The 13,611-nt window shown below is 43.5% G+C and overlaps 1 protein-coding gene across 2 annotated transcripts in view; it reads right to left on the reverse strand.

Annotated features, from left to right (window-relative positions):
* Nucleotides 1-9,519: 9,519 nt before the first annotated feature.
* Nucleotides 9,520-13,611, reverse strand: part of LOC145876911 (tyrosine-protein phosphatase non-receptor type 2) — a 32,481-nt gene continuing 28,389 nt past the window's right edge. For both annotated transcript variants that reach the window (XM_082972303.1, XM_082972302.1), the window contains one exon: nt 9,520-12,851. In XM_082972303.1, the coding sequence (XP_082828429.1) occupies nt 12,662-12,851 (190 nt within the window). In that variant the 3' untranslated portion in view covers nt 9,520-12,661. The remainder of the gene's footprint in view (nt 12,852-13,611) is intronic.

A 13,611-nucleotide genomic window follows, 5' to 3' on the forward strand; every position in this document is an offset into this window, starting at 1 on the left:
ACCATGGCAGGACAATACCATGGCAGGACAACAGCATGGCAGGACAATAGCATGGCAGGACAACACCATGGCAGGACAACACCATGGCAGGACATACCATGGCAGGACAATAGCATGGCAGGACAACACCATGGCAGGACAACACCATGGCAGGACAATAGCATGGCAGGACAACACCATGGCAGGACAACACCATGGCAGGACAATACCATGGCAGGACAATAGCATGGCAGGACAACACCATGGCAGGACAACACCATGGCAGGACAATAGCATGGCAGGACAACACCATGGCAGGACAATACCATGGCAGGACAACAGCATGGCAGGACAATACCATGGCAGGACAACACCATGGCAGGACAATACTATGGCAGGACAATACTATGGCAGGACAATACTATGGCAGGACAATACTATGGCAGGACAACACCATGGCAGGACAACAGCATGGCAGGACAATACCATGGCAGGACAATAGCATGGCAGGACAACACCATGGCAGGACAATAGCATGGCAGGACAACACCATGGCAGGACAACACCATGGCAGGACAATAGCATGGCAGGACAATACCATGGCAGGACAACACCATGGCAGGACAATAGCATGGCAGGACAACACCATGGCAGGACAACAGTATGGCAGGACAACACCATGGCAGGACAACAGCATGGCAGGACAATAGCATGGCAGGACAATACCATGGCAGGACAACACCATGGTATTTTCCTGCCACAGTAGTGACCAAAAAAAAAACATGATCGTACCATGGTCGTTTTTTCATTTTCCTACTACGGCAGGAAAATACCATGTTATTTTACTGCCATGGTAGTGACCCCCAAAACATTTTGTTACATGGTATTAGCTACCATGGTAAAAATGAACCATGGTTTTGTGCTAGCAGCATGTAGTGAAACATGAAAACATGGGAGTTGTTTACAATGTATTATGATGGTCTGTGTCCCACCGTTTTTTGGGTAAAGTGACCAGAAACGTAGTAATTTATGGTGCTCACATAATGCAACATTGACTACTAGCTCTGCAATGGCAAAGCATAGGCCTCGTACCCTATTAAACCCCTTTAACTCAGTGAAAAACCACAACACATGGTGTAGTAGTGTAGTGTACCCTATTAAACGACTTTAACTCAGTGAAAAACCACAGCACATGGTGTAGTAGTGTACCCTATTAAACCCCTTTAACTCAGTGAAAAACCACAACACATGGTGTAGTAGTGTAGTGTACCCTATTAAACCCCTTTAACTCAGTGAAAAACCACAACACATGGTGTAGTGGTGTAGTGTACCCTATTAAACCCCTTTAACTCAGTGTAAAACCACAACACATGGTCTAGTAGTGTAGTGTACCCTATTAAACCCCTTTAACTCAGTGTAAAACCACAACACATGGTGTAGTAGTGTAGTGTACCCTATTAAACCCCTTTAACTCAGTGAAAAACCACAGCACATGGTGTAGTAGTGTAGTGTACCCTATTAAACCCCTTTAACTCAGTGTAAAACCACAACACATGGTGTAGTAGTGTAGTGTACCCTATTAAACCCCTTTAACTCAGTGAAAGACCACAGCACATGGTGTAGTAGTGTACCCTATTAAACCCCTTTAACTCAGTGTAAAACCACAACACATGGTCTAGTAGTGTACCCTATTAAACCCCTTTAACTCAGTGTAAAACCACAACACATGGTGTAGTAGTGTACCCTATTAAACCCCTTTAACTCAGTGTAAAACCACAACACATGGTGTAGTAGTGTAGTGTACCCTATTAAACCCCTTTAACTCAGTGTAAAACCACAACACATGGTGTAGTAGTGTACCCTATTAAACCCCTTTAACTCAGTGTAAAACCACAACACATGGTGTAGTAGTGTACCCTATTAAACCTTGGGACCTGGATAGGGTATGGTGAGAAGAATGAAGGGAGTCTGAAACCTTGAAAGATTTAAAATAGTTTATCAGAGGCTTCTCTCTTCAATGCAGTTTTCAGTTGTCTCTCTCTTAATTCAACTGACTTGGGATGGATACTCATATACAACTCTAAAATAGCCAACATACTAAAATAATAATACAAACTATTTGTAAAAAAGGTATACATCCTCATCTTATCTCATAGATAGATTTTCATCCTATAATTGTCAACATATCCCTAAAAACAGAAAGTTATGTTTTCCTGTTTACACTCGGTCCTGTTGCCATGACACCCGCAGGCTAGCTTGACTGGAGCTAACTTTAGCCTGACGTTTAATTATCAAAACAACAACAACATATACCGTTACACTCGGTCCTGTTGCCATGACACCCGCAGGCTAGCTTGACTGGAGCTAACTTTAGCCTGACGTTTAATTATCAAAACAACAACAACAACATATACCGTTACACTCGGTCCTGTTGCCATGACACCCGCAGGCTAGCTTGACTGGAGCTAACTTTAGCCTGACGTTTAATTATCAAAACAACAACAACATATACCGTTACACTCGGTCCTGTTGCCATGACACCCGCAGGCTAGCTTGACTGGAGCTAACTTTAGCCTGACGTTTAATTATCAAAACAACAACAACATATACCGTTACACTCGGTCCTGTTGCCATGACACCCGCAGGCTAGCTTGACTGGAGCTAACTTTAGCCTGACGTTTAATTATCAAAACAACAACAACATATACCGTTACACTCGGTCCTGTTGCCATGACACCCGCAGGCTAGCTTGACTGGAGCTAACTTTAGCCTGACGTTTAATTATCAAAACAACAACAACATATACCGTTACAGTCGGCTTCTTGGTGTTTCATACCATATGCTGATAACGTTTCAAATATATTCGTTTATCTGGTGTTTCTCTCCCCAAAACATGAGCAAAAAAACCCGGTAGTATCAATACATAAGTATGACCACTTTTTCTTTGACGTTACAAACTAGGATCCACAACAGCAGCCAGCCTCTGACTTTATCAGAAACTTACCCGTACTACTATATACATTTCTGACAACTTTTACTTCACTACATTCCTAAAGAAAATGTACTTTTTACTCCGTACATTTTCCCTTGTTAGGAAAACGGTCCAATTCACACACGTATTAAGAGAACAAGTTGTCATCCCTGCTGCCTCTGATCTGGAGGACTCACTCAACACAAATACATCTTCTGTAAATGATGTTGGACTCTGACCCTGGCTATCCGCAAATGTTAAAAACAACAACATTTTGCCGTCTGCTTTGCTTAATATAAGGAATTTGAAAGTATTTATATTTTTTACTCTTGATATTTAAGTATATTTAAAAACAAATACTTTTAGATGTTTACTCAAGTAGATTTACTGGGTGACTTTACTTTTTATTGGAGTAGTTTTCTATGAATGTATCTTTACTTTAATCAAGTATGACAATTGGGGACTTTTTCAACAACCTCTTTCGACCTGGAGGAGTTTATTAATTTAATGCCTTATATTGCCATTGTACTACAGTAATGCACAATTAATACAGATGCTACCATAGGTGTCACGGCTGTCGTAGGAAGGAGCGGACCAAAGTGCTGCGTGTGTGTCGTTCCACATTTTATTAACACTGTGAAACTATGCAATACATACACAATAAACTGAACGAACAAAAACAACAAACCGTGACGCAGAGTAGAAACATACACTAACTTAAAACCAATCTCCCACAACCCCAGGTGGGAAAAACACCTACTTAAGTATAATTTCCAATTAGAGACAACGATGACCAGCTGCCTCTAATTGGAGATCATCCCAAACAAAAACCCAACATAGAAATACAAAACTAGAACATGACAACATAGAAAAACTAAACTAGAAAACCCCCGTCACGCCCTGACCTACTCTACCATAGAAAATAACAGCTTTCTAAAGGTCAGGACGTGACAATATGATAAATTGTTACTACCATTTATAAATAATTGTGCATTTCTATGGTAGACTGTATAATGCAGTTTAAAACCACGGTACATTTCCATATCTATACCGTGGTATAAATGATGCCATACCATTGGTAATATTTAGGTACAATGGCAGCACCATGGTAGTACCGTCATATTTCAAGGCTAAACCCACGGTACATTTCCATGATTCAGACTGTACCACGGTACATTTCCATGATTCAGACTGTACCGCGGTACATTTCCATGATTCAGACTGTACCACGGTACATTTCCATGATTCAGACTGTACCGCGGTACATTTCCATGATTCAGACTGTACCACGGTATCTGTCACGAATTCCGCCGAAGTTGGTGCCTCTCCTTGTTCGGGCGGCGTTCGGCGGTCATCGTCACCGGCTTTCTAGCTGCCGCCGATCCACGTTTCTTTGTCGATTGGTTATGTCTTGATTGTTCACAGCTGGTTCCCATTTGGTTATGATTACTTCCCTATTTAAACCCTCTGGTCATCGTGATGTTTTTGTGCGTTGTTGTTCTTACTGTTGGTTTTGTTCGTTGAGTTTGTAGTTCTTCTTTTCCCTGCGTGGATTTTGTAAACTGAATTTTTATTTGAGTAAATTACTTTATTTTATTTTTTTTACTCAGTTCGGTGTCCTGCGATTGACTCCTTTCCTCATCACCTATACACTGACAGTATCAGTGTGTCACCTCCTGACCATAGAGCGCTCTTATTTTCTATGGTAGAGTAGGTCAGGGTGTGACTTGGGGGGGGGTTTATCTAGTTTATTTAGTTCTATGTTGTTTGGTTCTAGTTTCTGTTTTTCTATGTTTTTTTGGGGGGGGGGATGATCCCCAATTAGAGGCAGCTGGTCATCGTTGTCTCTAATTGGGGATCATATTTAAGTAGTTTGTTTTTCCCACCTGTTGTTTGTGGGAGATTGAGTTAGTGCATGTTGCACCTCGGTCGTCACGGTTTGTTGTTTTGTGTATTGTTTGCCTTGCGTAGTTTCACATTATAATAAAATATGTGGAACGATATTCACGCTGCGCCTTGGTCTCCTCCTACAAACGTACAGGACACAGACTGTACCGTGGTACATTTACATGATTCAGACTGTACCGTGGTATCAGTGAAAGTACCACGGTACATTTTTTTTGTAAGGGGTTCCTGTTTCAGTCATGTCTTTGGTCACATGGGTCACACAAAAAACACCCTGATGATTGGTTAATGACAGATCCTCCCACAATGCAGGCGATAGCTGCAGGAGGAAGTTGGAAAAAGAGCCACCGCAGAAACTCGCAGTCAAAACATCATGACCTTTAAATCACATGCTTTTTTTTTTGGGACCAATTTCATACATTTGACAAGTCACAACAGTGATCTGCTCGAACTCATCCAGTGGAAGTCGATTGGGCGCTAGCTCAAAAGCCCAACATTAGCATTGAATTTCATGAAGAAGTACAACAATTATAAATCTTTAATAATTAACTTATTCTCTGTAATATCGTTTAGCTTTAGAATAGTTACATTATGTTGGATACTGTCGATGAAAACAGGCAGGTTTCTCCACTGTCACTGCCAGCAGCATCATAATGCTCCCTAATGAAATCCATGGCTTTCAGCCAAAGTGGCCGTTGTGCCCTTTGGGAGGAATATAATAGTTATAATTCCCTTCTCCCAGCTGCCAATCGCCGTGCTCCGAAGCACCTCTCACTCACATGGCTCTGTCAGTTATCTAAATTCTTATTAGTCAATGTTCGTCATGTGATCAGGTCCTTCTAACAGACATCTCGGCACCGAAGTAGGCTATCCATTTTTTCCCCCCCTATGTTTTCTATTTCTATGTTTAGGTTCTAGTTTTGTATTTCTATGTTGGGGTTTTGTTTGGGATGATCTCCAATTAGAGGCAGCTGGTCCTCGTTGTCTCTAATTGGAGATCATACTTAAGTAGGGTTTTCTTTCCACCTGGGTTTTGTGGGAGATTAATTTTGAGTTGTAAATGTTTCACCTCACGTCACGTTTTTTTTTTTTTTTTTGTCTTTCAGTTTATTTATGTATTGCATAGTTTCACAGTGTAAATAAAAATGTGGAACAAACACACACGCTGCACCTTGGTCCTCTCGTTCCCACGACAACCGTGACACCATATTTCCTATTCCGTCAGCCAACCAGATCAGTAGGCCTAAGGAACAGCATAAGCACCAGCCTATGGCAACATACTATTCCCCCCATAGTACAAAAAGTTCACCTGTCCTATTGGTCGTCTTGTCCTTCCTCTGCGAGAAATACATTTTCTAAAACAGACTCTGGTGCAGTTTCAGATCACAACTGAATACAACCACTGTTCATCAACAACAACAAAAAACGTTTTAAAAGCAATGAGGCAAAATGCAAAAGATCAGAACGTTTAGCTTAACAATGTTGATCGACTAATTAGGCTATTTCTTCACATTATAAAAACACAGCAATGATCACGAGGCAGGATTATAAAAGCACAAGGCAGTAGGCTATCAAATCAAATCAAATGTATTTATAAAGCCCTTCTTACATCAGCTGATATCTCAAAGTGCTGTACAGAAACCCAGCCTAAAACCCCCCCAAACAGAAAGTAATGCAGGTGTAGAAGCACGGTGGCTAGGGAAAACTCCCTAGAAAGGCCAAAACCTAGGAAGAAACCTAGAGAGGAACCAGGCTATGAGGGGTGGCCAGTCCTCTTCTGGCTGTGCCGGGTGGAGATTATAACAGAACATGGCCAAGATGTGCACAAATGTTCCAAAATGGCAATTAGTGGGAAAACACTGTTCTCAAAAGTGCATCAAAAATGCAAGAGGTTTCATATGACAAAAATTACATTTACATTTAAGTCATTTAGTAGACGCTCTTATCCAGAGCGACTTACAAATTGGTGCATTCACCTTATAATATCCAGTGGAAAAACCACTTTACAATAGTGCATCTAAATCTTTTAAGGGGGGGTTAGAAGGATTACTTTATCCTATCCCAGGTATTCCTTAAAGAGGTGGGGTTTCAGGTGTCTCCGGAAGGTGGTGATTGACTCCGCTGTCCTGGCGTCGTGAGGGAGCTTGTTCCACCATTGGGGTGCCAGAGCAGCGAACAGTTTTGACTGGGCTGAGCGGGAACTGTGCTTCCTCAGAGGTAGGGAGGCGAGCAGGCCAGAGGTGGATGAACGCAGTGCCCTCGTTTGGGTGTAGGGCCTGATCAGAGCCTGAAGGTACGGAGGTGCCGTTCCCCTCACAGCTCCGTAGGCTAGCACCAGGGTCTTGTAATATCCTTCAGAAATTGCCACTAAATTCCAGGCCTGATTGCTGCGTTCACGTGCTTGTTGGATCTCAGGAAATGTTCGACTTGCTAACTGGTTGAACGTGGCACGTAATATCTCTGGTTGTGGGATTCCCATCTCCTCCTTTCTCTAATATCTCTGGTTGTGGGATTCCCATCTCCTCCTTTCTCTAATATCTCTGGTTGTGGGATTCATATCTCCTCCTTTCTCTAATATCTCTGGTTGTGGGATTCATATCTCCTCCTTTCTCTAATATCTCTGGTTGTGGGATTCCCATCTCCTCCTTTCTCTAATATCTCTGGTTGTGGGATTCATATCTCCTCCTTTCTCTAATATCTCTGGTTATCAGAAAGTATTCACACCCTCTGACTTTTTCCACATTTTGTTGTGTTACAAAGTGGGATTAAAATTAATTTAATTGTCGTTGTTTATCAACTATCTACACAAAATACTCTAATGTCAAACGGGAAGAAAAATAATATTTGTAACAAAAAAATAAATAAAAATATATATCTTGATTGACAAAAAAAAAAGATTTAAAATTCTGTCTGTAACAAAACAAAACATGGAAAAAGTCAATGGGAGTGAAGTACTTTCTGAAGGCACCGTGTATAAACATGTACTTTCTGAAGGCACCGTGTATAAACATGTACTTTCTGAAGGCACCGTGTATAAACATGTACTTTCTGAAGGCACCGTGTATAAACATGTACTTTCTGAAGGCACCGTGTATAAACATGTACTTTCTGAAGGCACCGTGTATAAACATGTACATTCTGAAGGCACCGTGTATAAACATGTACTTTCTGAAGGCACCGTGTATAAACATGTACTTTCTGAAGGCACCGTGTATAAACATGTACTTTCTGAAGGCACCGTGTATAAACATGTACTTTCTGAAGGCACCGTGTATAAACATGTACTTTCTGAAGGCACCGTGTATAAACATGTACTTTCTGAAGGCACCGTGTATAAACATGTACTTTCTGAAGGCACCGTGTATAAACATGTACTTTCTGAAGGCACCGTGTATAAACATGTACTTTCTGAAGGCACCGTGCATAAGGTACTTTCTGAAGGCACCGTGTATAAACATGTACTTTCTGAAGGCACCGTGTATAAACATGTACTTTCTGAAGGCACCGTGTATAAACATGTACTTTCTGAAGGCATCGTGTATAAACATGTACTTTCTGAAGGCACCGTGTATAAACATGTACTTTCTGAAGGCACCGTGTATAAACATGTACTTTCTGAAGGCACCGTGTATAAACATGTACTTTCTGAAGGCACCGTGTATAAACATGTACTTTCTGAAGGCACCGTGTATAAACATGTACTTTCTGAAGGCACCGTGTATAAACATGTACTTTCTGAAGGCACCGTGTATAAACATGTACTTTCTGAAGGCACCGTGTATAAACATGTACTTTCTGAAGGCACCGTGTATAAACATGTACTTTCTGAAGGCACCGTGTATAAACATGTACTTTCTGAAGGCACCGTGTATAAACATGTACTTTCTGAAGGCACCGTGTATAAACATGTACTTTCTGAAGGCACCGTGTATAAACATGTACTTTCTGAAGGCGGTCCTGCGTGGGGCAAATGGATGCTGCTGGCCACGCGGCTGGAGAAAAACAAAATTACTGGATGTATGACCCCCCAAAAAAAGGCCTCTTCTAGAAACACTTGAATACATTCCTGGAAATGTGGCATGAGTGGTCCCTCGTTGTACCTGCATCGATTCACATCATAAACCACAATGAAATCACCGTGATCAACCAGAGTCCAGACGTCAGATAGAGGCTGAGACAGCAGAGTGGGAGGATGGAATTATGGGGGAGGGAGGGAGGGAGGGAGGGAGGGAGGGAGGGAGGGAGGGAGGGAGGGAGGGAGGGAGGGAGGGAGGGAGGGAGGGAGGGAGGGAGGGAGGGAGGGAGGGGGCACTTTAACCTTTTGTCAAGCACAGATGAAACAAGACGAGGTCTACTTCCTAAATGTAGTTATTTTGGGGACATAGTCTAGAGGACAGATCATCAATTAGGTTCAGCAGCTGGATGGTCGGAGGAGGGGGAGGGGGGATGGAACATAATTACAAATCATTTGTAGAATGAAATTATGTTTTAGTCAAACATTATCTGTTTGGGCTTCTTGCGGTCAATTTTCAAACCTCGCTAACATTTGTATACAATCACATCTCTCCCTTCTCCCTTCTAAATAAACATGACATTTCAGTTTCTTCTAAGACCTGTGTAGAAGCATCACTGATTGAAAACGGATCAACTCAGCCATAAACATGTTTCGGTTATAAAAAAATACATTTTATTGAACAACTTCAGGTTGTTTTTATGTGTTCTAACTGCAGCTCCACAGTTTCACAAAACTCACCTGAATGGGAAACAACAAACAAATGGAATGATATGGTCCATGCTGTTCTGAGGCCTGTATTTACTGAGGCCTGTATTACTGAGGCCTGTATTTACTGAGGCCAGTATTTACTGAGGCCAGTATTACTGAGGCCTGTATTTACTGAGGCCTGTATTACTGAGGCCTGTATTTACTGAGGCCTGTATTTACTGAGGCCAGTATTACTGAGGCCTGTATTTACTGAGGCCTGTATTACTGAGGCCTGTATTTACTGAGGCCTGTATTTACTGAGGCCTGTATTTACTGAGGCCTGTATTACTGAGGCCAGTATTTACTGAGGACAGTATTTACCGAGGACAGTATTTACCGAGGCCAGTATTTACCGAGGCCAGTATTTACTGAGGCCAGTATTACTGAGGCCAGTATTACTGAGGCCAGCCAGTATTTACTGAGGCCAGTATTACTGAGGCCAGTATTTACTGAGGCCAGTATTTACTGAGACCAGTATTTACTGAGGCCAGTATTTACTGAGGCCAGTATTCCCTGCCTAAACCTTAAACCATAACCAAATGGTGGAGGATCGTCCAGTGTCATCACAATGTTCGAGTCCCAAATGGCACCCTTTTCCCCTAAATAGTGCACTACTTTTGACCAGAGCCCTTTGCAAAAAGTAGTGCACTATAAAGAGAATAGGGCACCATTGAGAACGTAACCAATGAGTCATTCTATCACAAGGACTTCGTGCCCAGGATGACATAAAGAAGACATGTCACCCTAGGGGTTTAGTACATGCTAACGACACATTTGGTACGCACCCCGTGGGCCGTACGACCATACATTCCGATTTGACTTAGCCACACTGTTTATTTTTCATCAACAGTATACAGGACAACGACCCTTCAGGGGGTCACACGGCGTAAACTCTCCGGGGTTATACGGCGTAAACTCTCCGGGGTCATACGGCGTAAACTCTCCGGGGTCATACGGCGTAAACTCTCCGGGGTCACACGGCGTAAACTCTCCGGGGTCATACGGCGTAAACTCTCCGGGGTTATACGGCGTAAACTCTCCGGTTATACGGCGTAAACTCTCCGGGGTTATACGCCGTAAACTCTCCGGGGTCATACGGCGTAAACTCTCCGGGGTCATACGGCGTAAACTCTCCGGGGTCATACGGCGTAAACTCTCCGGGGTTATACGGCGTAAACTCTGTCCTATTAGCAAAGAGCGTGATCCGTTCCCCGTCACGTTACTATGGAAAATAACCCTGGGATTATCGTAAAGGCACATTCAAGTATTGGGGGGGGTTAAAAAGCCACAAACTAAAAGATACATCCATGTCATATTGTCACCGAGCTTGCTTTCAACAAGGTTCATTTCCTTCACCTTGGACTGACAGGCGCTTTGACCAAACCTGGGATTTGCACGACGAACATAGAGTCTTTACATTGGTCCCTGTGACTCCATAAGCTTGTAGGACAGGCTCATTTCTGACATGAACTCACACACACACACACACACACACACACACACACACACACACACACACAGAGAGGAGTTTCTCTGTCCATGCTGCAACACAGAGACCAAGGCTACTGCTTAACATCACTTCTCCTTACTGTCTGCTGGGCATCAGCCAGTCAGCCAGCCAGCCAGCCAGCCAGTCAGTCAGCCAGCCAGCCAGCCAGCCAGCCAGCCAGTCAGCCAGCCAGTCAGCCAGCCAGTCAGCCAGCCAGCCAGCCAGCCAGTCAGCCAGCCAGCCAGTCAGCCAGCCAGCCAGCCAGCCAGCCAGCCAGTCAGCCAGCCAGCCAGCCCATTCTGAATCAGATGAATAATACTCCAACTAGATAAAACAATTCTATTGAAGGATCAAAAAAAGGTGAAAAACAGCCTTTGAATTACTTCATGTCAAAATATGTACATCAATCAAATCAATGAAAAAAAACCCTGACCTTTTAAAATGAAATAAAGAACGACTGGAAGAAAAGCAAAACGGCGAGATGTTGTTTTGTACTGAGTCGTTTGTTGTTTTGTACTGAGTCGTTTGTTGTTTTGTACTGAGTCTTTTGTTGTTTTGTACTGAGTCGTTTGTTGTTTTGTACTGAGTCGTTTGCTCATCATGTCTGTTGCTGCGGCATGATGGGTTCATGACGGGTTCAGACAGTACATTCATCAGCTTCTTCTGCTAACTGGAGAACCACACAGACTGAGAGAAGATGTTACCGTGAAGATTTAACAGGAAACAAAATATCCACCGGGACGGTTTGATCTAGTGCTCTGATCTGTTCACCAGGGGTTGAGCTCAACAACATTTCAATTCTTCAGAAAGTAAAACTACATTCAAAATGTTTAAAATCATTGAAGAAGAAAGAAAAAAGGCTTGAAGAGAATTGAAATTGGAATTTCAGTGCACTTCCTGAATTGACAGGAATCAAAATGGAATTGACCCTAACCTTGGTTTTGACCTGTAGAAATAAATACTCCTGTTATGAACAAACAGACCATGTACCTACAGAGAGAGAGAGAGGGTACTGTGTCCCAGGTACTGGTGCAAAAAAAGAAGAGTCAGAGAGGGAGGAGGTATCACTGGGAGAAGAGCCAGACCACCACTAGACCCAAGGCCACGGCAGCTCAGACAGAGGGAGGGGGTATCACTGGGAGAAGAGCCAGACCACCACTAGACCCAAGGCCACGGCAGCTCAGACAGAGGGAGGGAGGAGGTATCACTGGGAGAAGAGCCAGACCACCACTAGACCCAAGGCCACGGCAGCTCAGACAGAGGGAGGGGTATCACTGGGAGAAGAGCCAGACCACCACTAGACCCAAGGCCACGGCAGCTCAGACAGAGGGAGGGAGGGGGTATCACTGGGAGAAGAGCCAGACCACCACTAGACCCAAGGCCACGGCAGCTCAGACAGAGGGAGGAGGTATCACTGGGAGAAGAGCCAGACCACCACTAGACCCAAGGCCACGGCAGCTCAGACAGAGGGAGGGAGGGGGTATCACTGGGAGAAGAGCCAGACCACCACTAGACCCAAGGCCACGGCAGCTCAGACAGAGGGAGGGAGGGGGTATCACTGGGAGAAGAGCCAGACCACCACTAGACCCAAGGCCACGGCAGCTCCAGCCCCTATGTTGAGCAGGATAGGTCTCCAGTACAACCAGCGTTCTCTCTGCCTCTCTGTGTCCGTCAGTCTCTGTTTCATCAGGTGAAGCTTCTGGGCCGTGCTGGCAATACGCTCCTTCCTGTGTCTCTTCCTCAGGCTGGAATTAGATAATAAGATGAGGGTTTCATTACATGGACAGAGAAGTCTGGAAGGGTCCTAATTGAATGCCATCTAAACATGTGAGTCTGGAAGGGTCCTAATTGAATGCCATCTAAACATGTGAGTCTGGAAGGGTCCTAATTGAATGTCATCTAAACACGTGAGACTGGAAGGGTCCTAATTGAATGCCATCTAAACATGTCAGTCTGGAAGGGTCCTAATTGAATGCCATCTAAACATGTGAGACTGGAAGGGTCCTAATTGAATGCCATCTAAACATGTGAGTCTGGAAGGGTCCTAATTGAATGCCATCTAAACATGTGAGTCTGGAAGGGTCCTAATTGAATGTCATCTAAACATGTGAGACTGGAAGGGTCCTAATTGAATGCCATCTAAACATGTGAGTCTGGAAGGGTCCTAATTGAATGTCATCTAAACATGTGAGTCTGGAAGGGTCCTAATTGAATGCCATCTAAACATGTGAGTCTGGAAGGGTCCTAATTGAATGCCATCTAAACATGTGAGTCTGGAAGGGTCCTAATTGAATGCCATCTAAACATGTGAGTCTGGAAGGGTCCTAATTGAATGTCATCTAAACATGTGAGACTGGAAGGGTCCTAATTGAATGTCATCTAAACATGTGAGTCTGGAAGGGTCCTAATTGAATGTCATCTAAACATGTGAGACTGGAAGGGTCCTAATTGAATGTCATCTAAACATGTGAGACTGGAAGGGTCCTAATTGAATGTCATCTAAAC

The sequence above is a fragment of the Salmo salar genome, unplaced genomic scaffold (assembly GCF_965601325.2).
Source record: "Salmo salar unplaced genomic scaffold, fSalSal1 ptg000635l, whole genome shotgun sequence".
Classification (NCBI taxonomy): Eukaryota; Metazoa; Chordata; class Actinopteri; order Salmoniformes; family Salmonidae; genus Salmo; species Salmo salar.